The sequence below is a fragment of the Dendrobates tinctorius genome, unplaced genomic scaffold, assembly GCF_039654945.1.
Source record: "Dendrobates tinctorius isolate UK_male_01 unplaced genomic scaffold, ASM3965494v1 ptg000151l, whole genome shotgun sequence".
Classification (NCBI taxonomy): Eukaryota; Metazoa; Chordata; class Amphibia; order Anura; family Dendrobatidae; genus Dendrobates; species Dendrobates tinctorius.
Genome location: NW_027361818.1, coordinates 20,852,636 through 20,877,093, shown reverse-complemented (window position 1 = coordinate 20,877,093; position 24,458 = coordinate 20,852,636). Strand labels below are relative to the sequence as shown.

The 24,458-nt window shown below is 40.9% G+C and overlaps 2 protein-coding genes and 1 long non-coding RNA gene across 3 annotated transcripts in view; 1 reads left to right on the top strand and 2 right to left on the bottom strand.

Moving 5' to 3' along the window:
* Nucleotides 1–14,936, top strand: part of LOC141050271 (uncharacterized) — a 28,749-nt gene extending 13,813 nt beyond the window's left edge. Inside the window, exons 2-4 of the long non-coding RNA XR_012220508.1 lie at nucleotides 2,462–2,704; nucleotides 3,247–3,464; nucleotides 14,694–14,936. This is a non-coding gene — a long non-coding RNA (uncharacterized lncRNA). The remainder of the gene's footprint in view (nucleotides 1–2,461; nucleotides 2,705–3,246; nucleotides 3,465–14,693) is intronic.
* Nucleotides 3,702–4,646, bottom strand: LOC141049871 (olfactory receptor 11L1-like). Its single transcript, XM_073546712.1, has one exon. The coding sequence runs from the start codon at nucleotides 4,644–4,646 to the stop codon at nucleotides 3,702–3,704; it is 945 nt and encodes a 314-aa protein (XP_073402813.1).
* Nucleotides 14,937–16,294: 1,358 nt separating the features above from the next.
* LOC141050038 (NXPE family member 3-like) lies at nucleotides 16,295–18,751 on the bottom strand. Its single transcript, XM_073546872.1, has 3 exons — nucleotides 18,484–18,751; nucleotides 17,554–17,757; nucleotides 16,295–17,338 (listed from the first exon to the last, which is right to left on the bottom strand). Exons 1-3 carry the CDS (start codon nucleotides 18,749–18,751, stop codon nucleotides 16,806–16,808), a joined length of 1,005 nt encoding a protein of 334 aa, XP_073402973.1. The 3' UTR covers nucleotides 16,295–16,805.
* Between the last annotated feature and the right edge of the window lie 5,707 nt (nucleotides 18,752–24,458).

Below are 24,458 nucleotides of genomic sequence, written 5' to 3'. Positions count from 1 at the left end.
TGACATAATCACAGGCCTTGCTACACCACTGCTCTGCTGAGCTCCGCCCCTACTAGTCACATGGTGCTGACGTCATCACGGGTCCTGCTGCACCTCTGCCCTGCTCAGCTCCACCCCTACTGGTCACATGGTAATGACGCCATCACAGGTCCTTGCTGCACCTCTGCCCTGCTCAGCTCCACCCCTACTGGTCACATGGTAATGACGCCATCACAGGTCTTGCTGCATCACTGCTCTGCTGAGCTCCGCCCCTACTGGTCACATGGTGCTGACATCATCACAGGTCCTGCTGCACCACTGCTCTGCTGAGCGAGAAAAAGAAATGAACACTGAGGAGGCGGCGCCAAATTCAAAAGCAGGACATGGCTGACGTATGTGAGGCGTCTGTGTCCGGGGGGAAAAGACTTGCCCACCAGTCAAGAAACAGGTATGTCTGACAACTTTTAAAAGCAATTATTTCGGTGGTGGAAGGGACGCTAAATAAAAGAGCCACCCTGACAGAATGCAGCGTTAGTGCTGCACAAGGTGGCTCTTTTACTTAAAAACGCCTGGGGGGTGACAGATTCCCTTTAAAGACATACTGCATATAGGATGTTGCAACCTTAAGGAGGAATTGTGTAACACATAGTGAGGCCATTTTTTTATCTATTTACGCTTGTGAACATAAAATACCTTGGACTAGAACAACATAGTAAAAATGTAAACTATTGGCATTCCTCTTCTCTTTTCATATTTTTGAGGTTTTTCATGCATTTATTGATAAAGTAAAGAGAGTAATTCACGACTATACTTTGTCCTGTATAAATAGCTGTGATATGGCCACATTGAAAGGCAGAAAAAAGCTAGGGTCAAAAATGTAAGATAAAAATAAATTGCTTCTTCGTAAAGGGGATAAATAGATATTCTTCATCTTTTTCTAATTAATTAAAGTTCTTTAATATTTTTAAAGAATATTTTGGTTGAATTGACATGATTTATTGCATTGATTAGTATATTTGAGGATTATTTCATGCATGGCTTTCCTTATGAGGGTAGGCTCGCACGTCCATGTTCTCTCCATCCGAGAAAACAGTAAGATCATTCTAGTTTACAGTAGGATCCATTTTTCTCAGTGGTGGAGAGAGAAAAAATTCTCCCCCTTGTCGATTCAGTTAACCCGTAAAATTTGGACAGTACTTGGATGTCATCCGTGTGCCGGCCGATATTTTCCGCAGACCCAGATTTGCATTGATGATTCTGATTCAACACTAAGATCAAAATCAGACCTGTCACCATTTTTATTTTTACTTAGACGAGGTCAGCTGTGCAATACTCAAAAAAACTGCAAAAAAAACAAAGTACAATGACTTTATTTGCACCAATTAGTACGGTAAAAGCTTGAGTTCTTGACAGTGCAAATATGTAGAATACTGAGCAAATAAGAATTGATTTATAGAGTTGACAGCAGAAAACGACTCTTTTTTGCAAAAGAGCAGAGTGTCATTGTGTAAGTTTGCAAAGTTGTTAGAATAATGCTCTTTGGACAAAGGTGACACAAGGTCGCAATGACCTGTGTCACATTTGGTCAAAACCAGGCACATCATATCCTCAAATGCCTCATGCCGATTATCAAGGACAATGGACGAGGGATGATAATTTAGGCTGCGTTCACACACAGCATTTTTTAGCGTTTTTTTAGCGGTTTTCCCTATAAAACCGCTAAAAATAAGCTTCCCAGTCATTTCTATGCATTTTGCACTTTTTGTGCACATTGATGCGTTTTTTTACTTCGAAAAAACCGCATTGCGGTAAAAAAACGCAGCATGCTCATTAATTTTGTGGATTTTTCTGCGTTTCTGGCTAGTTCAATGCGTTTTGAAAACGCGCGGAAAAAAAAACGCACAAAAAACTTGCAAAAAAACGCGAGGCAAAAAAAAGCGCGGTTTCTGGGAAGGGAGTCAGGTTTTCTAGCAGAAATTTTCTGCTACGTGTGCACTTAGCCTTAGGCTTTTTTTGCAGCTACAAAATCTTTGTAACTTGGAGTCATTGAGTCACAGAAGGAGGCACAAAAGGCAAATTATCTTTGTTTCACAACAAAATTCATCTTCATCCATGGCTACAATTTTCTTCACCGTCGATGTGGAAATTTATATTTTTGGGATAGATTTAGATTTGAATAAAAAGGAAGTTTATTTAGATTAAAAGTTACAAATGAAAAGAGATAGGCAAAGATACGAGTTAAAGTGATATGTACTGTATATGAAGGTCCATATGAAATTGGAAAGAGAAATGTAGAGTGCAGCATAATATATTCAAAGAAGAGCATAATAATTAAAGAAGCCCTCCTCCGCCTTCTCCTCCCATCAATGTTTTTATCCTCTTAGTATATTGCAGTTGTCATATTATACAGCACTGTGCACTTACAATTGCTCATTTTGCCTTTCTACCCAGCTAATTCTTCTCTTTTCTCTGCTCTATACAGAAACAGGAAATCTTTTGTCCCTGCAGAAATCACTCCTCTCTTCAACTCCTGACCCTGACCTCACACTCCTCCACCCCTACCAAGAACATTTTGCAGTGACTCATGAGTCATACAGGGTAAATTGACCCCCTGTTTCTACCTAGAGCTTAGAAGGATTCAGCTCGCCTATGTTTAATCACGTGATGTCGTAGACCTGATGGAAAAGAGAAGAATTAAATGAGTGGAGAGACAAGATGAGCAATTGTAAGTACACAGTGCTATATAATATGATGATTGCAATATATTATTAGGATACAAATTTCAATGGGAGGAGGAATGATTATTTAAATAAGTTAAGTAATATTGGCAAACTGAGTGCCTCCTCTAATTGCCTTTGTTTCACTGATTCTGGATGTCTTTTTTTCTGTGCCCCTTCTGTGCAAAGTTATGCCACCTAATAAAAAAGAAGCAACTTTTTTTTCAACAAACTTGTGGTATATCCTAGAAATGTTGTCACAGAGGAGAGAAAGAAAACACCTACAGAGAAATTATCAGGCAGGCATGCTGATGGGTAAAGGGATAAATGTCCTTCTTTATTATCAGAAGGCAACTTTGGAACAAATGGGAACAGAAAAATAATGAAAAAGTGCTCCAGAATTAGTGAAGAGCAGCAATTCAAGGACCATGAAAGGTCCTCCTTATAGCACCACTGCAGAATGATTTCTTCACTGTAGGGTTGATGCTTTAAACCTAAGGTCCCTGCCCTACTCTTACACTCACCCTCTGGCACTTTCATCTTGTTTTAGTGCCGCTCCAATCCCACGGTGTCAACTTGTGACCACAGCTTCTGACTGTCCGGAAGTCAGAAGTTACGACACAAGCTCTGAATGTAAGTCTATGGGAGCAAGAACAAGGCTCTAATAAACCTCTATTGAGTTGTGACTTCCGGCTCACTCCATGAATCACTGGAACAGCTGACTGGTCACAAACCAACAGGAGAGATAACAGATGAAGACCCTGCAAGGTGAGTATAAAAGGATATTCATGAGTTAAATTTGAAGCACCACTCCAGCAGTAAAATAAAAACAAAATGATGGAGTGATGCTTTAGCGCTTTTTTTTGGTTTGCCTACCAAGTCATTGTGTTCCTTTTTCCCTTTCAGCTTTATTATGGGTAAATTATTTTGAAAGCTTCCTCTTTTAATTTGTAGTTCTAAATTTAAACATTTGCAAATTCATAGGAAATATAAATGGTTAATTAGTCACCGGTAATTTCTTGCAAAGTGATAGATTTCACTGATGACTTTTTCAACCGCATTTCTTAAGTCTTTGTTTCGAAGACTATATATTATGGGATTCATTAGTGGAGTCACCACCGTGTACAACAAGGACAGGAATTTGGTAACATTCCAAGACTGATTACCGCTCGGAACCAAATAAACACAGAGAAGAGTTCCATAGTACATGGACACCGCAAACAGATGGGCGCTACAGGTGGAGAAAGCCTTCTGCCTTCCAGTGACTGATGGAATCTGTAAAATTGCGACTATAATATAAACATATGAAATAATGATGATGACGAAAGGGATGCCCACCAGAAGAGCACTCAGCATTGTAACTTCTATCTCAACTGCTGTGATATCCGAGCACGAAAGCTGGAGTATGGGTTCAAGATCGCAGAAGAAGTGGTCGATAATATTGGGTCCACGAAAGTCAAGTTTGGTTATCGTTAGAGTGTGAATTAATACAACAGAAGCGCTCGTTATCCAAGTCACAATTACCATTCTCAGACAGAACTGGTGAGTCATAATATGTGTATAGTGAAGAGGTCGACAGATGGCCAAGTATCTATCGTAACACATCACAGTTAGAAGGAGACAGTCGGCAGTTTCTGAGACATCGAAGAAGTAGAACTGAGCAATGCAGTCCGTGAAAGATAGTACGTTGTCCTTAACCACAGCAGCTTGGAGAATATTAGGAAGGATATCAGAGGCCAGGATGATGTCTGACACGGAGAGCTGTGTGAGGAAGAAGTACATGGGAGTGTGGAGGATCCGGCTGTAGGACACCAGTGCTATAATGAGAAGGTTCCCACATACTGTCACACAATAAACCGCAAAGAAAAGGAAGAAGAAGGTTTCTCTGCGGGTATCCTGGAACCCTAAGAGATGGATCACAGATACGGTGGACACATTTATCTCCTGCATTATCTGAAAATAAAAAAATGGACAGGCAGATTCCTTGAAATATCACAAAAAAACAATGTTTAACTGGAGTTTTATGAAGTGTTCAAAAATGATCGTTTTTTCTAGCAAAACATGACTTTAGAAAGATTTCTTTTTTCAGTAGTTTTTCTTTTGATGAAATGTTTCCTGGAGAGAAATTGAAGATGTTTTGGAACAGATTTATCTTCCCTGAAACATTTTTTTCTGATTTCCCATTGCCTAACTTGGGGCAATTCTATCAGGATAAGCTTGACATGCACATCTTGATTTCTACATGCATTTATTAAAACTTCTTTTGAAGAATAACAAAAAAGGGGGACTCAAAATACTCACAAACACCAAAGTTGGTTTCCCATAAAAATTGAATATGAAAAGGTTACCGAGTAATTTTGAAGTGATCTTTCAGGGAGATTTTGGAAAGGGTCCTCTTAAAAAAACCTCCTTATTTACTTCTGATTATAGCCTAAAGGCTCATACACATATCAATATTACAATAGGCAAAAGGCTAAATGTAAAGTTGAAAGATATATGCCAGGCAATAGCCGCAGTCTCTCCAGTGCCCTTTAATAAATGGTGTAAGACTGGCCAAGATAGAGATTTTGCACTTTTGGGTGATCGTGTAACAAATTATACAGCTGTTCAAAGCTCCCAGCCAGAACCAAATATCTGCGCAGTCCTGGCCACTGTGCCTGCCTCTGCCCAACGCCTCAGTAGTGCTTTATGTTGAGGACCTTCTGCCATAATGTGGCATTCAATGGACCTGGTTTCAGAATACCCATCATTTTATTTGAAAATGAAGAGGAGGCGGAAACCTCTTTCCCTCTTCCAGAGTCACAATAATCTGCAAAAGTGTAAAAAATAAATAACATTTTCATTTTCTGGCCCCCTTGTGTGATTATTTTTCATAGCATGATCGAAAGCCCTCCGAAACGTCACCTTCATATGACAGGAACTGTTTGCTGTTAAATAGGAAATTGGTATTGAAATGCTTTTAAATAATGTTTGCTAATTATGAAGACTCTCTGGTGAAACGGTAAAAACTGCGTCTCCCAATTTACGCAGCCTGGGGAAAACGGTAATCGCTAAGGAGCAATAAATGCTCACGTGGGATTGTGTTATCTTTGCTGAATAAATAATGAAACGCGTGACATGCAGTACTGTGGCAAACAGAAAAATGTTCCAAATTAAGAAAGAAAAGTATGTGTATTTATATCCTCATAAATGAACAGATATATAGATTCTTCAGTGAATTCTATTTGAATTTTACAAAAATCCACATTCGTCAAAATGGGATTTTTTTTTCTAATTCTCTTCTGTGAGGATTCTACAAAATGACAGCCAATGCCATTTTTTCTAAACCGGAATAGGACATACATTTTTTTTTTTAAAATAAGAGAAAATAAAAGCATTGTATTCACCTTTCTGGCTCCTCTACTACTTCCCACCACTCATCCGGTCATACCATGATTACGGCTCTTAGCCGAATCGTGTTGGTTGTTCATCCCAGGTTGTGGTGACCAGGATCCGACTAATTTACAGAATAAAAGTTTTTTTTATCTTTTTACAAAAATCTTACTTTCCTTTTTGATTTCATCACTTCAGGTTCTCGTCTCTCACCCTTTTCTATCATCCGGTCAATGTTTATTATCAAGATGATAATGAGGTGCGTTCGGAGCCTGGTGTCCACCGTGCAGAGATGTAGAACTGCTGCTGGGTAATGGCGAGGTTATATGGCAAATAATAAATGAACACATGTGAGTTAGCATCACCCGGTGTGTACAGGAGTGATTTCTGTTGATTCACAGAACCGCAGTGCCACACAATGTAAATGCCGAAGCCTGTTAAGCTCACAGGGCTCGGCTGGATGAGCGCTACTATACAGACACAGGGCTCTGCCCCAAGGACACGGGGTTCTTCTAGTCCACTAGCGCTCGGCGCCGCTGCAGCGGAGCCAGCAAGAGAGATACAGAATAATAACGCACTAAGTTTGCACTGCACCGCTCTGGTGGATGCCACTAGCCACCCTGACTGGGTAAGGAAAGCGCTAGACCTGCGCACGGCGCCGCGCTGGTGGATGCAGCCACTTTGGTGCCTTGTGCTGGATGGCACAATATGGCGCTGATAGAGGTGCTGTGACTTGGAAGCACCGTGGCGCTAGGTTTAGCCACTACAAAGCGCTGACTCAGACTTAGATAACCCTTCAACATTCGTATCAAAGGGAGGGGTTTCATAATGAGTCAATCACCAGTTTCATGCATCCATCATCACACACACGTTATAATAACTGTCTATACTAGCGCATCATGGCTGAGACTTTTTTATAGCGGCGTCCTTCCGGGAACTTCCCAGTGAACCAATCCAAACAGAAACGGGAACTGAGCATGTGACCTCCGACCTCCAATGAGAGGTCATCCCACGGGCATGCTCAGTAAGCAAAAGACAGGACAGTCCCAGAAGCGTCTGCTGGCTGCTGACTCAAGCATGGTGTTAAAGCAGAACCAGAAGGAGCAACCAGACGACTATCATCAGCCTGGGCAAAACGCCAATACCGACGTCTCTGCTGAGCAGGAATCTGTCAGGGACACCGCACTACACTTGCGCATAGAGCCAGTGCGCGTGTCCTGAGTACAGAAGCAGTGCTAAACGAGGTACAGGAGGGATAAACAGATGGGAGGTCAGACAAAGCCAAAGGTCATACACAGGATCACAGTACAGTACCAGGGATGAGACAGAGCGGATAATCGGCCAAGCAGAGATCAAAACCAAACAGACATAGGAGGTACCAGGCAGAATCCAAAGCGATATCCAGGGAACAGACCGAGTCATACACAGAGAATCAAGTAACCAGAACACAGCACAAACACACTCAGGGGTCACCACACAATGCCAAGGGCAAAAGTATAACTGACAGGGATGGGAGCGTCCTGAGGCTATAAGAAGCCTCCCCCAGAACCAGGGAGAGGCCACAATCACAGCCCCAGGTGTGCAGGTAAGCCTGCACCGGGATCACAACCTTTAACCCCAGAAATGCCAGTCATCAGTACTGGTTCCATACATTAACCCCACGTGTGCGAGACAAACCCGCACTGAGATCATGACAGAATCTATGCGGCCGCAGAGGACATGGCTTGTGATTGCCCCTGTGCAGTGAAGGAAACTCGACGCCTAACATTACCCCCCCAGGGCCCTCTTCCTCCTTGAGCCTTGCTACGCTCAAAGGTCGCAACAAGTAGCGGAGCGCGGATGTTCTCCAAAGGCTCAAAGGTCCGATCTTCTGGGCCATGACCCTTCCAATCCACCAGATAATACTTTATTCCTCGCATCATCCTGCACCCAACGATGGCATTCATCTTTAACTCATCCGAGGAAAAGCCCGATGTCCCGGCAAATGACTTGGAGAAACGGGATATGTGGACGTGCTTAAGGAGGGACAGGTGGAAGGTATCGGTGATACTCAGGTGTGGAGGAAGGGCAAGCCTGTAGACCACAGGGCTAACCTGTTTGAGCACCTTGAAAGGACCTATGTAGACAGGCATGAACTTAGTAAACTCGACCCACATCCTGATATTACGAGCGGAGAGCCACACTAAGTCGCCGGTGTGCGTCTGCGGAGACCCTCATTCTCTCCTTGGAGGCCCGAATGGCATCCTGGGTGCGGTCCCAAGTATCACGTGCCTCCACCGCCTAGTGTGCCACCCTAGAGTGGGTGGATGACACAGGCATGGGCACAGGGACGCGCGGATCCTGGCCGTAATTAAGGAGGATGGATGTCTGGTCGGTGGAATCGGCCACAGCGTTGTTCAAAGCAAACTCCGCCCATGGTAGCAAGGATGCCCAGTCATCCTGCCTTGCTGATACAAAATGTCGTAGATATGTGACCAAGGTCTGGTTGGCCCTATCTACCAACCTTCTCGGGATGATAGGCTGAGGAGGAATTTAGCTCAATGCTGAGCAGACTACAGAGCTCTCTCCAGAACCGAGATGCAAACTGGGGACCCCGGTCACTGACTATCTTGTCTGGCATGCCATATAGGTGAAAGATATGCTTAATGAACAGTGCTTCCAGGCCTCGTGCAGAAGGCAGCCACGAGAGGGGAACCAGGTGCACCATTTTAGAGAAATAGTCAGCGACAACCCAAATAACCGTGCTGCCACTGGACTTTGGCAGACCGGAGCCACGGTCCTCAGGCTCTCGGATGAGATGATCAGCCGAGGCTCTGTCTCCTCCTCTGATGATGACACTACGGAGCAAGAGAGAGCATCGGCCCAGAGGTTCTTCTCACCGGACAGAAAATGAAGGGTGAAATGGAGCCGGGAGAAGAAAAGCGACCATCTGGCCTGGCGAGAATTTAGCTGCTGGACCGTCTGCAGGTACAGCAGGTTTTTGTGGTCGGTGTATACCTGAAAGGGGAACTGGGCTCCCTCCAGGAGATGTCTCCACTCCGAGAAGGCCAATTCCATTGCCAGCAACTCCCTGCCCTAGATGGAATAGTTCCTCTCCACCTGTGAAAAGGTCTTGGAGAAAAAGAAGCAGGGTTGCTTCCGACCTTGAGCGTCCTTCTGGAAAAGGACCGCTCCAGCACTGACGGAAAAGGCATCCACCTCCAAGATAAAGGGTTTCTCCTCATCAGGACGATGTAGAATGGGATCACTGGCAAAATGAGTTAGCCAAACCCTGGGCAGAGATGATATAGCCCTGGAAAGGCAAGGGCTCAAGCAGGCTCTTCTCCAACTTGGTGTAGAGGGAGTTAGCTCGTAAGTGGGTGAAGACTTTGCCAACCTCTCTATGGTTGGAGTCCATATCTGGAGAGAAGATGAGAATTGGCCCACTCCAAAACCCTGCCCGACAAGATGGAAATAATAAGTCCCAACTTAGCCCGCTCAGAGGGGAATCGTGCAGCCAGCAGCTCCTGCTGCCTGACAAGGGGAAAACTTGAGGAAATGTACTGAGCACGTTTTATATTGGCCATATACTCCTCATCTATACTCACAGGACAACTTATTTTGAAACTTACTTGAAAGTATAGTTATCCTATAAGTGCCCCAGATTAAATGACTATGCCAATCTTTCAACATAACTTGAGTACAATAGGGGTCAGTGTCTCTGAAAGATCGGCTATGTCTCACAACGTCTCTGAAAAAATATTATGAAATAAAAATAAAAGGACACAATCTGAGACTGGAATTTATGTTTGTGATCTGTCCTCGCATTATTACTTACTCTGACGTCAAAAATGTTTACTTGGATGTTAATATATCACGGTTCACATCTTAGATCTCTGAGATCTACGTCTTTCCCCACTTATCTCTCCCTAGTTATCTTTACATGAATGATGCATTCTTTCCATATGCACTTTACCCACTTCCGTCTCCTCATTCCGCACAGATTATTTCCACTGATATTCACAATACAGAACCATCATGCAGTTTCTCTACTTAGTTTTATTAGTATATTCTTGTTTTCATATTTTTCTGGTTATGCTTTGAAAATAATCCTTATCCTTCTCTGTTGCGATCCTATGTGCCCCTGGAATACAACACATTTTGCAGATTTTACATACGCTTACACAGAATTAGGATTTCAAAGTGATGTTGACTAGTGATGAGCGAGTATACTCGTTGCTCGTGTGTCCTCCGAGCATTTTGCCGTGTGGGGATTCCCTAACAAACAGGCATTCCTCACATGTATTCAGCCTGTCTAGCAGCCACAAATCAAGCAGCTGAGGCGACGAAAACTAAATCTCCGAGCATGCCAAAATACTCGGAGGACACCCGAGCATGCTCGGGAAAACCCAAGCAACGAGTATACTCGCTCATCACTTATGTTGACAATTTGTGGAAACCTGAGCCAAGCACTAAATGTATCACTGTTCACCACCAACCAAAAATATTTTCACCATTCTTCCGAGACAAATGATCGTTGGATCTTAATTGTCTAATGATATCAGACTCCTTATAAACTGTTACAGACTTGATTGAATTTGGATTGATCTTCTTTTGCATACCTACCAATCTTACCCAAGTGCTAATGCTTTTGTTCTTTTCATATATTGAAGTCAAAGCTCAGGAGTGAATGCAAAAGCGAGGAGAAGCATAATTCCATAAATGACTGTTCTTCATGTTTATGATTCAGTCCTTATGGAAATACAGGGTGTATGGACACATTATGTATTTGCTGCAGGTATTTCTGCACCATAAATGTACCCCTTGGCATAAATAATGAGCATTTTTAATGTGTTTTTCCTCCAATTCATTAGTATAGGAGAACACCACTGCAAAACACGGAAAGAACTGTCATACCGATGATTTGAAATCTCTTCAAATCTGCACAGAAAACAATAAGCAACATGTGAATAACATTTCAAAAGTTTAATTCACTTTGTTGAGTCAGTAAAATGCTGCATTTTTCGTTGAAAAAAAAAATCATGGAAGAAATGTGGTGAAAATGTGAACATAGCCCTAACAAACACTGTAGTATCAAATCTCTCATGTGAAAAACAGCACAAGTATAAAGAACACCTGGCACCTAGCTGTGGTTCTAACCCTGCGATCTGACTTATTAACCAGGATACAAATTGCATCATATGAACAGATTGTAAAACATAAGAATCTCATCAGTGATGAATTTATAGCTTTGGGCATAAAGCATAAAATGCTCACCCCTCTCTTGTCTTTCTTATTCTTACTTTGAAAACTTTTGCTAAGCTAGAAGATTTGAAAGCAAACTTAAGAGATCTACTAAATGTCAAATGATATCAAACCAATACATTTCATGTTAAGAATCAACCAGTGAAGGCCCTCCATAAGTTATCACTACAGATGAGCGAATGTGCACAGAAAACGTCTTATCCGAGCATGCTCGGGTGTAACATGTTAGCCTGAACATATGTAGAGATTGCCTGTTTGTTAGGGAATCCCCACATGTGTTCAGGCTGTCTAACAACTGCAAATCATGCAGCTGCAGGGACTGGGACATAATATACAAGCACACCCACGATACTCCGATTACACCCGAACGTGCTTGGATAATACATTATCCGATCGCAGTCGCCCATCACTAGTTATAGCACTGCAATTTCATTGATATTTCTTTTGCCCACCATTGTTGCACCTTGTCCATAAATTCTGCTCTTTATACGTATGCTTGTATCCTTGTTGAAATAGTCTACAGTACAGAAATCCACGTGTGTAAGATCTTCAAGGAGTCCGTTGCATCAAAGTAGTAGGACACGTCATCAACACTACCGATTTTGTGAGCTAGTTCATAATAATAATAAATATTTATTTAAATAGCGCCAACATATTCCGCAGCACTTTACAATAAGGGGTGAGATATACAGACAGTAACTTCAATACAAGGTAAGACAGTTGAACAGTTACATTTGGAGTGACGCTCCGGCTCACAAGCTACAACCTACAAGGACATAGGGGGACACAATAGGTGAGAAATTCTCATTATTCAGGTCCAAGCATTATAATAGAGGTTTTCATGTAAACCTGCACAATCCGGTCATCAGCCAGTGAGTTTAAATGCATTATCAAGTGCGTTTATCGTGTGCCTAGAGGTTGTGGAGACAGATGAATGGGAGGGAGCAGATTCCGTATAATGTTTAGAAGGAGGGAACAATGGAGAGTTTGGTTAGTGAGTTGAGGTGATAAGCTTGGTTAAAGAGAGTTCTTTTTAATGCCTGCTTAAAAATGTGGGGCTAGGTAACAGTCAGATCGTCTGAGGTAATGCATTCTTCTTCTGATGGGTGTCTTTTGATCCCCATTTAAATTGAAGGCTTATAGCCCAAGAGAGGCATGTTTAGGTGATAGGACCCATCATAGTAACATAGTAACATAGTTCTGAAGGCTGAAGGAAGACCTTATGTCCATCTAGTTCAGCCTATTTTTAGTGCAGCTGTTCTGCATTGTTGATCCTGGGGAAGGCAAAAAACCCACAGAGTAGAAGACAATTTTCTCCATAGGGAAAACAATTCCTTCCCCTAAGCTGGGTCACCCATCTACCTATAATATTCTGTTATTTGTAACCTTCTATACTGTTACTCACAAGAAAAGCCTCCATTCCTTTCTTACATTCATTCAGTGAGTTGGCCATCACCACATCCTCAGGAAGAGAATTCCAGAGCCTCACTGCTCTTACCGTGAAGAACCCTCTTCTATGCTGGTGCAGAAATTGTCTTTCCTCCAAACGAAGAGAATGCCCCCTTGTTCTTGTCACAGTCCTTGGTACAAACAGTTCATTGGAGAGATCTCTGTATTGCCCTCTGATATACTTGTACATATATATTAGGTCTCCCCTAAGTCTTCTCTTTTCTAGAGTAAATAGACCTAATTTTGATAACCTTTCTGGGTATTGTAGTGAACCAACTCCATTTATCATTTTAGTAGCCCGCCTTTCAAGTTCAGTAATGTCTTTCTTGAGCACCGGCGTCCAAAATTGCACACAATCCTCTAAGTGTGGTCTGACGAGTGATTTGTACAGAGGGAGAATTATGTTTTCATCTCGTGTCCCCAGACCTCTTCTAATGCATCCCATCACCCTATTTGCTTTGGTGGCAGCTGCCTGACACTGGGCACTCCAATTTAGCTTCTTATTGACTAAGATGCCTAAGTCTTGTTCCATGTCTGATTTCCCCAGCAGTTTCCCATTTAGTCAGTAATTGTAGCATCTGTTTCTCCTTCCCATGTGCATAACCTTACACTTATCTGTGTTAAACCTCATTTGCCATTTTTCAGCCCAATTCTCCAATTTACTCAAATCTGTCTGTAGTTGCAAACTGTCCTCCTTTGTGGTAACTACCTTACATAGTTTTGTATCATCTGCAAATACTGATATTTTACTGTGTAAGCCATCCACTAGATCATTAATAAATATATTAAATAGTAGGGGCCCAATACAGAACCCTGTTTTACCCCACTAGTAACCCTGGCCCAATCTGAGCAAGAAGGTAACCTTGCCATGGTTGATGGGCATACATGAATTGACCAATTAATGCTCTAAGACCCTTAATTTTTGGAAAGTTAATTTTAATCTGCAGCAATGTAGTTTAGATCTCACGTTTTCAGTGTTTGCATATATCTTAGCCCTTAAGGAGTGCTGCTGTGTCTATTTTTTGTATGAAGGATGTTAGTATTTGGTCAGTTTCAGAACCGAGGGCATGTGCAGGGCAACAGACAGAGATGAGGGAGGAGATAGAGGGGGGCACAGAACTGTTGAGAGCTTTGTGGGTGAGAGATATGAGTTTATATTGTACTCTGTATGGACAGCCAGTGTATTGACTGGCACAAGGTGGAGGCATTGGCGTAGCAGCTGGATAGAAATATCTCCCTGGCTGCCACATTCTGGACAGATTGGATAGGAGAAAGTTCTTATGTGAGGCTGGAAAACAGAAAATTTGTTGAAGGTTTAGTCTCGAAGCAGCGTGAAAATTCTCTTGGCTTCTAAGATGCTTCACCCTTCAGCGCAGGAATTTATAGATTTTAATGGATGCATTCCATTCTGCTGGGGAAGACTTAGAGATGTGATATGAGCACAGCATTGTTATTATTTATCATTACAGCTCCATTTATTCCATGGCGCTTTACATGTGAGGAGGGGTATACATAATAAAAAACAAGTACAATAACCTTAAACAATACAAGTCACGACTGGTAAAGGATGAGAGAGAACCCTACCCATGAGGGCTCACAATCTACAAGAGATAAGTCCTTTTGGATAAGTATCAATCTCAGGCTTACTGTGCGCTGCTTGACCAAGATAAAATTACTACCACATGAGAAGTTTAACCATTTATTCCCAAAGCGTTTCAAAGTGTAAAACCACTTCTTCTTCAGGGGATGACATGTAGTGAACAGATACAGCTTTCTCTGGTTAAATACATACAGTGTTTGAATTTAGGCGCCAAAGAAAAAACATGTGATGGAAAGACAAATGTCAAAGTTCAAGGGTTAATAGTGCGCAAAATGCATTTAGATTTAATCAGGTTGCTTTTTACTTTTAACCTATTTACATTTCTGTTATAGATAGTGTATTGGCAAGAAAGAAAAAAGGAAAAAAAGAAGAAAAAAAAAGGAAAAAACTCGAATATAACGAAAAAAGGAGTGAAACGAACTTACTAACAAAAAGTGTCATAAACCAGAGTCAGTACCACTAGGCTGGGGAGGATTTCGTTTGGGAGAAGAAGATATGTTTCTGGGAAGGAATAATAAAAATATATTTAATTGGAATATATTAAAAATGTAAAAGGATCACCTTTATTGAAAAATGCGAATATATATAATAAAAATATATAATAAAATATATGATAAAAATGTGTTAAAATTATGAATTAAAAATATATATGTGTGTGAGTAGACTTAATTGTGTGAAATTGTATCTGGAGAAACATCAAGGTGGTCCGTGGCACACGGCAAGGAAAAAGGAATCACAGAAGCGTCAGTATGAAATCACTTCATGAAAATGAGATCGCCACTCAGAAACAGGAGCTACATTTAGTATTAGCAATATTTTTAGAAATATAACATAAAAGGTATGATAAAAAATCTCTACATTATTATGGATTACCCTATAATGACAATTCATAATTTCAATGGGAGCGCTCTACTGAAAAAAAGGGAAATATAAAAAAACATTCTGTCAGAAAATATTCCAAACAATTATTAAAATAAAAATATACCATTAAAAAATTACAGTTATAAGAAAACTTCAGTGATTTCGTTGAGTCCGTTAGGTTTCAATGTATTTAATCTATAGATCCAAAAGACTTCTTTGCGATTTAATTGTCCAATTCTATCAGGATAATCGCTAGGTATATGCTCAATGGGAGTGATTTTGAATCCATTATAGTTTTTATCATGTTTTAAAGCAAAGTGTCTGGAAAGACCGTGCTGCATAAAACCTATTTTGATATTATGTCTATGGGAGTTAACCCTCTGATGTAAGGGCTGGGTTGTTCTTCCTACATATTGCTTCTTGCAATCACATTCGAATACATATATGACGAAATCTGTGGCACAACTTAAAAAACTTTTGATAGGAAAACATTCTTTGGTAAAAGTAGATTTTGCAGCATAAGCAATTTTTTCTACCACATTTATATATTCCTAAGAATGAATTTGATGGAGAGGACAATGGTCCAATTCTAAGACGACTCGGAGCTACTAGATTTTTAATAGTGGGGGCTCTACGGAAGGTAATGCTAGGATTTCTCGGAAGGACTTTACATAAAATAGGATCATTTAGAAGAACATGCCAGTTACGTGTCAAGATCTCCCTAATTTTAATGTTCTCAGCACAATATCGTGGAATGAAGTTACTTGTGAAACTTTTGTTATCAGTTGCGCTAATCCTCATTGGATTAATTAATGATTTTTGGGAAAGACGTTTGCATGTATTATAAGCATTTTTTACTAAATCCGCAGGATATTTCTTAGCTAGAAACCTAGTTCTCAAAATTTCAGCCTGGTTTTCAAAGTCCCCTATATCAGTACAATTTTTTCTAATTCTTTTATATTGGTTAAACTTCTCATGTGGTAGTAATTTTATCTTGGTCAAGCAGCGCACAGTAAGCCTGAGATTGATACTTATCCAAAAGGACTTATATTGTTGGTCACGGTGTGGACCTTCAGGCGTGCAGCAAGCTGACATTGGTTTTTATGCCTATATCCTTCTTGGAAAGGGTGAGTAAATTTCATCAGCTTTTATTCCATTTTCCACCCAGATAAGACCCTGTTGCGCTTTTCCTTTTTCCTTAGTTTTTATATTGAATCTACAAGAGATGGGTGAGGATACTTTAGGTAGAGCTGATCATGTAGCGGTTTGGTGGATTGGTGGTTACTGCAGGTTGTAGGCTTGTCGGAAGAGGTAGGTCGTCAGGTTCCTTTTGAAGGCTTCCTTGGTAGGCAAGAGTCTGATATGTTGGAGTAGAGAGTTCCAGAGTAGGGGGGATACATGAAACAAATCTGGTATGCAACTATGGGAAGAGGAGATAAGAGGGGAGTAGAGAAGGAGATCTTGTGAGGATCGGAGGTTGCATGCAGGTCAGTACCGGGGACGAGGTTACAGTAGTCATAGTTTTTCAGTAGAATGAAGTAAGCATAGTCACATTAAAGTACAGAGTGTGTTTTGACTCCACATTATTGAGGACAAATAAATGAAAGCATTAGGTCCACCTCATTTTTGACAATGACCCCTTTCGGATGAAGATTCTCTGGTTCTCGATGGCATGAGGTCATTTGCCAGACATCCAAAATAGTTACTGGAAGCTCAGAAAACATAGCTCTCATCACTGTATCCAACTGATAGGACAACCAATCGCTTCCATGGTCAAACCTATATCCAGTGTTAGCTGATTTAATGAGAATCTTTGTATCAGGGCTACGTTCCAAGAGTTGTTTAACAGCTTCTCGAATGTGCCATAATCGTCGGACATAAAATGAAATGGGATATGTGAGGAAGTGACTCCAACAAGTCAAAACAATGACCATATTTTTCCGTGGCCCAAGTCTATGAAGCTCTGTAGCAATGTACTGAAGCTCTTTAATCCCTGTACGTTCCATGCGCAGAGGCTTCTGATGTGCTCTCCACTCAACTATGTAGTTATTATCCGAGTCTGTGGCCAACAACGGACCAGGGTTATGAGTAACGTGAAGATCTATTTGCTTGAGAGCTGGAAATGTAAAAAATAAAATGGGTTAGCTGAGCTTTACAACAATTTAAAAAGCAAAATCTTGAAGATCTTTGTAAATTATAGTATACAACCCATATAACCCTTTATTAATGAATAACTTTTAAAAATGTAATATATATTTATTTCTATTCCAGTAAACTCTGATGTGCTTTTGGCATTTATGAGCACTCATATGAGTCATTTGGACCACCTACTTGGAACAAACTTCACTAGGTATTCCCACCATTGGCGGAGTGTGGAGTCTCCGAACATGTAGACCATCTTTTCAGCAAGGCATTGAGCTACTTTGATGGAGGTATTGAAGTCTTGATTGTAGCACACGTGAGAAGTCCATATATCTTTATAATAAAATCCAGATGGATTTGGATTTTTCAGTAGAGATGCACAAGTATTGTTAGCTGCTTATTAAAAAATATGTATAGTTAATTTGCAGTTTCATAACTTCATTCATTTGATTAGTTTTTTTGAGATTTTCAATAAATTATCAAATATTTGAAAGATAATTAATTTGAAAATGAAGAATAGTAGACAATCACCAAGGAAGCCTTTGCATATACAACAAAATAGTCTCCAAAATGTTTCTCATTACTTGACGCTCTTCATTCTCTACGGTTTTTTTTTATTTTTGTGATGTTTATGGTTTTTGCACTATTTTATTACTTGTCACTTAGCATACACAGCTGGGTTTGTAGACAGCGGCTGCATCCATTAACTCCATATGTGAGGTTGGGTATAACTCGTATTTTTCAGTGCTGAGATCATAGGGGAAGATTAGCAATTCATGGGATGGATCGGGACTGGTCAATGTCAGCCACCACACTGGGGCAAGATCAAGGATGAATAGAATGTCCAATTCCAATCACTTATTTGATCAATATAAATTGTCACATCACAAATAAGGGGTAACTATGATTTTATAACGTGACATATGCTGTAATTTAAGGAATAACATTTCTCCTTACGAAGAGTGAGATGCCTGGCATGTCAGTTTAAAAACGCTTATAGGCCAATACAATGTTCCTCTAGAAAATTAAATACCGTATTTTTCGGACTATAAAATGCACTTTTTTCCCAAAACATTTTGGAGGAAATTGTGGTGCGTCTTATAGTCCGGATGAACTTACCAGGAGTCTTATCCCAGGCTGATGCGCGGCAATTTCGTGGATGCTCGGTGGTGCAGGGGGCACAGCCGACATTTTGTGAAATTCGGAAGCCACCACACATCCATCCCAGACTGGTGTACGGCAGTTTTGGAGATACTTGGTGGTGCATGGGCTCGCCGACATTTTGTACAAGCCCGGAGCCGCTGCATTTCAATTGCTGTAATGCGTTGGTCTCCAGGAAAATGGCCACCGGAGGCTGCGCATGTGTAGATTGAGATCTCGGGATCATTGCATGGCTTATAAGCCTCCTTACACTGACATATCAGCATGTCACTTTCCACAAGGAAAATTGTTCCTTCTTATATTCCAGTTTTAAGCCTCTCGTGAACTACATCCCATACTTCACATTCATTAGGGGTAAAACACTCCAAAATACCGTGTTTGTAAATTGAGATTTTGGTTTTCATCCCAAGTCATGTGACAAGGCTCATTAACAGGTCGATATCGACTTTTAGGATTGCTACTTCGAATCGGTGGCACTGGAGTTCCAGATCTGTTCCTCTCTGAAGAGGCAATTTACAATATATGCTGTAAGTATTCAAATTCATTAGAATGAGAAATAAAATTAAGGAATAACACCCACATAGCAGCAAAAGATGCAAAAATGTAAAGGAATTGTTCATTTAAAAAGAAAAATAAAAAAACATTGCTCATTAATCTCCGGTTACCCTTATTCTGACACAAAATCTGATTGGCTCCACTTCCTGCTAAGGCGATCTCCCAACAGAAGGACATATTGCCATCTATTTCCAGTGTGTCAGAGAATGCACCAGGAAGCACTGACAAGCCAGGACTAGAAAAGCTTTGGAGCAAAAAAATGCAGGGGGATCACCTAGGGTCGTATTTATTTTTTGTTTATGTTGTCTGAACCCTTTAATTAATATTTTAAATTCCTTGAAAAATCTTTTTAAATGAATTGAAGGAAAGATGGATGATGATGATGAAAGATAGACAGACTGACAGCTAACAAATTAAAGATAGATAGATAGATAGATAGATAGATAAAACATACCTCTGACATAATCTTTTTGGGGAAGAACACTAAAAGGTTTGACATTTGATGAAAGTTCTTGCTCAATCAATGACCTTGCAGAGAAAGAAAATACTGTTTTTGCCTTTGTGTTCCAGTACAGATAAACTATTTTGTGATTTTATTTTTTGATTTGTTGTCTTAAATGGAATTTGCCAGCAGGATTTTGCTACCTCATCTGACAGCAGCATGATGTAGGTAAAGAGAAGCTCAATCCAATGATGTATCATTTAGTTTACTGGGTGCAATCCATCTGGAAAAAATCAGAATGGTGATCGGTCTGCAAACCATGTCCTATGAGGAACGATTAGAGGATTTGGTAATGTTTATCTTGCAAAAAAGAAGACTGAGAGGAGTCTTAATAGCTGTCTACAAATATCTGAAGGGCTGTCACATTGTAGAGGTATTGTTAGGCGTTGGATTCCTGCAGCGGTTCAACAGGAATCCAGAGCCTCACATTCTGCGGTCTCCCTTTATCTTTCGACCACAGAGGAGATTGCTCAGCAATCCTGGCTTCCCAGATGCTCTGCCCTGTTCTACTCTGTGAGGCTGGCTATTGCTGCCACCTTTGGGTCAGCAATGGCAATGCAGGCTGCTCAGCAGCAAATCTCTCCAGAGGCTGAGTCCTTCTGTCGCTCCACTGAGCATGCTCACGAGACGATCTCCCATTGGAGATTGGGAGTCACATGTCCAGGTCCTTCTCTAGATCTGATTGGTCCATCTCAGGGATATGGAAGCTTCCGGAAGGTCCTGGCTTTAAAAGGTTCGCTTGGCCCCTCGGCCATGCGCTAGTATAGTCTCTAGTTGCTAACTGTGTGAATGATGATGATGCATGAACCTGCGAATGACTCATTAAGATCCCCTCCCTCTGATATTATGTGGGTGCATAGGGACTTAGATATAGAGTCAACGCCAGCCAGTGGCAAGCTGCAAGCCACAACAGCATCCTCCACAGCGCTAGCGTCCGACAGTGCACCTGCTTCCGGGCACTGTCGATCAGCGGCAGTGTCTGTCGCTGCGCTTCAGTCTGCAGCTCTTCTTGGCGTCCGCAGTTGCGACGCCGCACGCACGGTAGGTCTAGACGGATGCTGACCCTCTGCCTAGGGCCCAGCTCCTGTGACCATATACCATGCGTGCACTTCTCTGAGACTTGTGACGCTAACAGGCTCAGCCTTTTTGTGTTTTACACTTAAGGCATCGCTATGAGTAAACAGAGATCGCTCAGCGCACCTGGGTGACGTTCAACCCGCGTGAGTTGTACCGCCATATTGTACGTCCGCCATTAGCTAGCAGCAGTGTTAACACCTTCTGCAAGGTGGACCCCGGGCGGCGAACGCACCTTACATTATTTTATATTTAGTGCATTCCGCCTTCTCTAACAGGTGTCAACTTTATTCTCATTTGCACAAGGAAAGACTAGAAGCAATGGGATGAAACTGAATGGGAGGAGACACAGATTAGATATCAGAAAAAACTTTTTGACAGTTAGAGTGATCAATGAGTGGAACAGGCTGCCACGAGAAGTGGTGAGTTCTCCTTCAATGGAAGTCTTCAAACAGAGGATGGACAGAGATCTGTCTGTGATGATTTAGTGAATCCCGCATTGAGCAGGGGGTTGGACCAGATGACCGCGGGGGTGCCTTCCAACTCTACCATTCTATGAGAAAGCTGCCCCCACCCACAGTAGGCTCTCCAAGCACAACATCTATAGACATTGAGGTGGTTATCACATGAGTGGGCGCTGCCAGACTATTGTAGTCCAGTAATGTGAATCTCTTAGAGATAAATCCTTCACAGTTAGTAAACAACAGCACACACTTTGACAAGTGACTCATAATAATAATAATCTTTATATAGCGCCAACATTCCGCAGTGCTTTACAGTTTAAACTCATCCTTGACTTCTGTGTTTCAGCCTCTATCTCCTGCTGTTTTCAGATTATATAGAAAAATCCTGCTGAGAGAATCCTATTAAGGCCGGTTTCACATTTGCGTTTAGGGCCGCAGCGTCAGCCTGCGCACGGCCGCCGCTAAGCCCCGCCCCCTGCCATGCCTCCTCCGGTAGCTCCGCCTCCAGTTGCATGATGCTGCATGTGTCATGCGTCCCCTATCTTTATCACTGAGGACGCAGGCCGTGCGCAGTATGCGTTTGGCGGCGCCTGTGTCCTTTTGACGGTGAGCCGAGCACAACCAAATTGCAACAGGTTGCGTTTGGCGCTGGTCGGCGCACCGTCTAAAGGAAGCAAAGGATGGAATCTCCAGCGCTGGACTTCAGTTAAAAATACATCATTTATTGTAAATTCTTAAAATCGAACAGAAAAAGTGTGGATAAGGACATACAGGCAGATGGGGTCTCTGGTGGTCTCCAACCAACGCGTTTCGACCTAGAGGGTCTTACTCATGGTTCACACTAGACCAATACTGACGACTACAAATAGTACAAAAACTAGTAAATCACAGGTGTTGGACAAAAGAATTAATGAAAATAGGGAGTATCCCTACCAGTTAACTCTTGCAAACACTCAGCCTAATGTGGAGCTGAAACAAAAACTAGTCGGAAAAACAGGGAAAAAAAAAAAAAAAAAACCTAATAAAAAGATATCATAAGAATATAATAACAATCACAAAAATTATCAGAATAACCAGAATTGAATAGGACTAAGTAGAATGTAAATATACAGAAGAAAATATCAATCTAATTGCAATATTAAATCAAGTCGTTTGTTCAGACCTAATGGTACTCTTGTATTTAATTTAAAAATCCAAAAGGATTCACGATTTAATAATTTTCTCCTGAAATCACCTCCCCTAGTAGATCTATAGACTTTCTCTATTGCTATAATTTTGAGGCTATCAGTTTTACCTCCATGAACAGTTTTACAATGATAAGAAACTGCTGAAATATTATAATTGTTACTAGTAGCTTCTGACAAATGTTTCCTAATTCTCTTTTTAAGAGGTCCTATTGTGCAGCCTACATATTGTAGGTTACAAAAAACGCATTCAATAACATATATGACTCCTTCTGAATTACAATTGATGTGAGACTGAATAGGGTATGATATGCCAGTAACACTAGAAGTGAATCTGCTGGTTTTAACCACATAGTTGCAGACTTTACAGGGATGATGTCCACATTTGGAAAAGCCTTTATATGACAACCAAGTATTATTTTTAGTTCTCCTATTACTGATAAAAAGACTGGGGGATAAGATATCGCTCAAAGCAGGAGCTTTCCTGGCTATGTATCGTATCTGGGTATTGTCCAGAATTTGACCAAGTTTATTATCATTGTGTAAAATAGGTAAATATTTTTTGACAATGTCCGTTATCTTATTGAATTGTGGACTGTACATGGTAGAAAAACTAACTATAGGACGGTCATAATTATTACAGGGGGCCCGTGTGCGATTCTTTTTCTTGTTAGCAGTAACTCCAGTGTGTACAAGGCTCAAAGGAGATTCATTCAGCAGGGTGTGTCTATCGATCCTGCTGACAATATTATCAGCTTTCCTTAGCATCCGATTGGCATATCCTCTGTCCTTAAGTCTAGAGAGGGTTTTGTTTGATTCTTTAGCAAATATTATAGGTGAACTGCAATTTCTTTTTAACCTAATTAATTCTCCCACTGGAATGTTTTTAACCACGTGCTTGGGGTGACAAGAATAAGCTTGTAAAATTGAATTTGTATCTGTGGGTTTTCTGAAAGGAAAAACGCAGACCTTTTGGCTGTCAGAATTCACAGACAAAGTCACATCCAAATAACTGATAGAAAAATCCGACACTGTAAATGTAAATGAAAGATTAAAATCATTCATATTGATATAGCTAATGAAATCAGTAATCCCTGAGATGTCTCCCTTCCAAATCAAAATCAGGTCATCTATAAAGCGGCCATATAGTTGTATATTTTGTGAAAAGGGATTATTGTTACATAAGATATATTTCTCTTCCCAAACAGCTACTGTAATATTAGCTAAAGCTGGGGAACATTTACCCCCCATACTTACTCCTTGTTTTTGTAAGAAAAAAATTCCATCAAATGAAAAATAATTATGTGAGAGAAGAAAGGAAACTGCATCCACAATGAAGGATTGAATTTCTATCACATATGTGCTATATTTGTCCAAAAAGAATGTGAGACTAGAGATAATCACATTATGTGGTATGGACGGGTATAAACCCACCACATCACAGGTAATCCATGAATATTCTGGTGACCAATGATAATCATCCAAGGCAGAGATTAACATTTTGGTGTCTCTGATATATCCTGGAAGATCAATGACCAAAGGTTGTAGGTAATGATCAACCCACTCTGCCAATTTCTCTGAAAAAGACCCTATCCCCGAAATTATAGTTCTAAAGGGGGGGGGAACAAATCCTTGTGGATTTTAGGAAACGCATGATAAATGGGAATCACAGGGTTCTTGATATTAACATAATCATAAATTTTCTGTGTTATGGCCCCTGTGACTAAACCATCGTTTAATAATTTTGACAAATCACACTGAAATTTAGACGTGGGATCACTAGAAATCTTAGAATAGGTAGCAGAATCATTCAAAATGCGCAGATTTTCTGAATAATACAGGCCAGCATTAAGCACGACTACTCCACCCCCTTTATCTGCCTGTCTCACCAGAATGTCAGCATTATCTTTTAACTCTTTCATAGCTGCTCTCTCTTGTGCTGTTAAATTGTCATATGTCATTTCTGTTATTTTATCAAGCTCCACTAAATCTTTCTCTATTAGTTCTTGGAATATATCTAGAATAGCAGGTCTGGACTGAACTGGATAAAACCCTGGATTGGGCATTTTAAAGAGATCATTTAAAGTCCTATTTTTTGGTAAGGAATGTGATTGTAAGTCTCTAAGAGTGGAATAGCCTATAAGATCTTTAAAA

Bases quoted from the DNA above. Each gene is read 5' to 3' on its own strand.
- LOC141049871 (XM_073546712.1), bottom strand. From the start codon at position 4,646: ATGCAGGAGATAAATGTGTCCACCGTATCTGTGATCCATCTCTTAGGG.
- LOC141050038 (XM_073546872.1), bottom strand. From the start codon at position 18,751: ATGATCCCGAGATCTCAATCTACACATGCGCAGCCTCCGGTGGCCATT. The intron at 17,758-18,483 runs GTAAGTTCATCC...TTTAATAAGCAG, and splicing joins AGCCTGGGATAAGACTCCTG to CTAACAATACTTGTGCATCT. The intron at 17,339-17,553 runs GTAGGTGGTCCA...TTACATTTCCAG, and splicing joins CCTAGTGAAGTTTGTTCCAA to CTCTCAAGCAAATAGATCTT.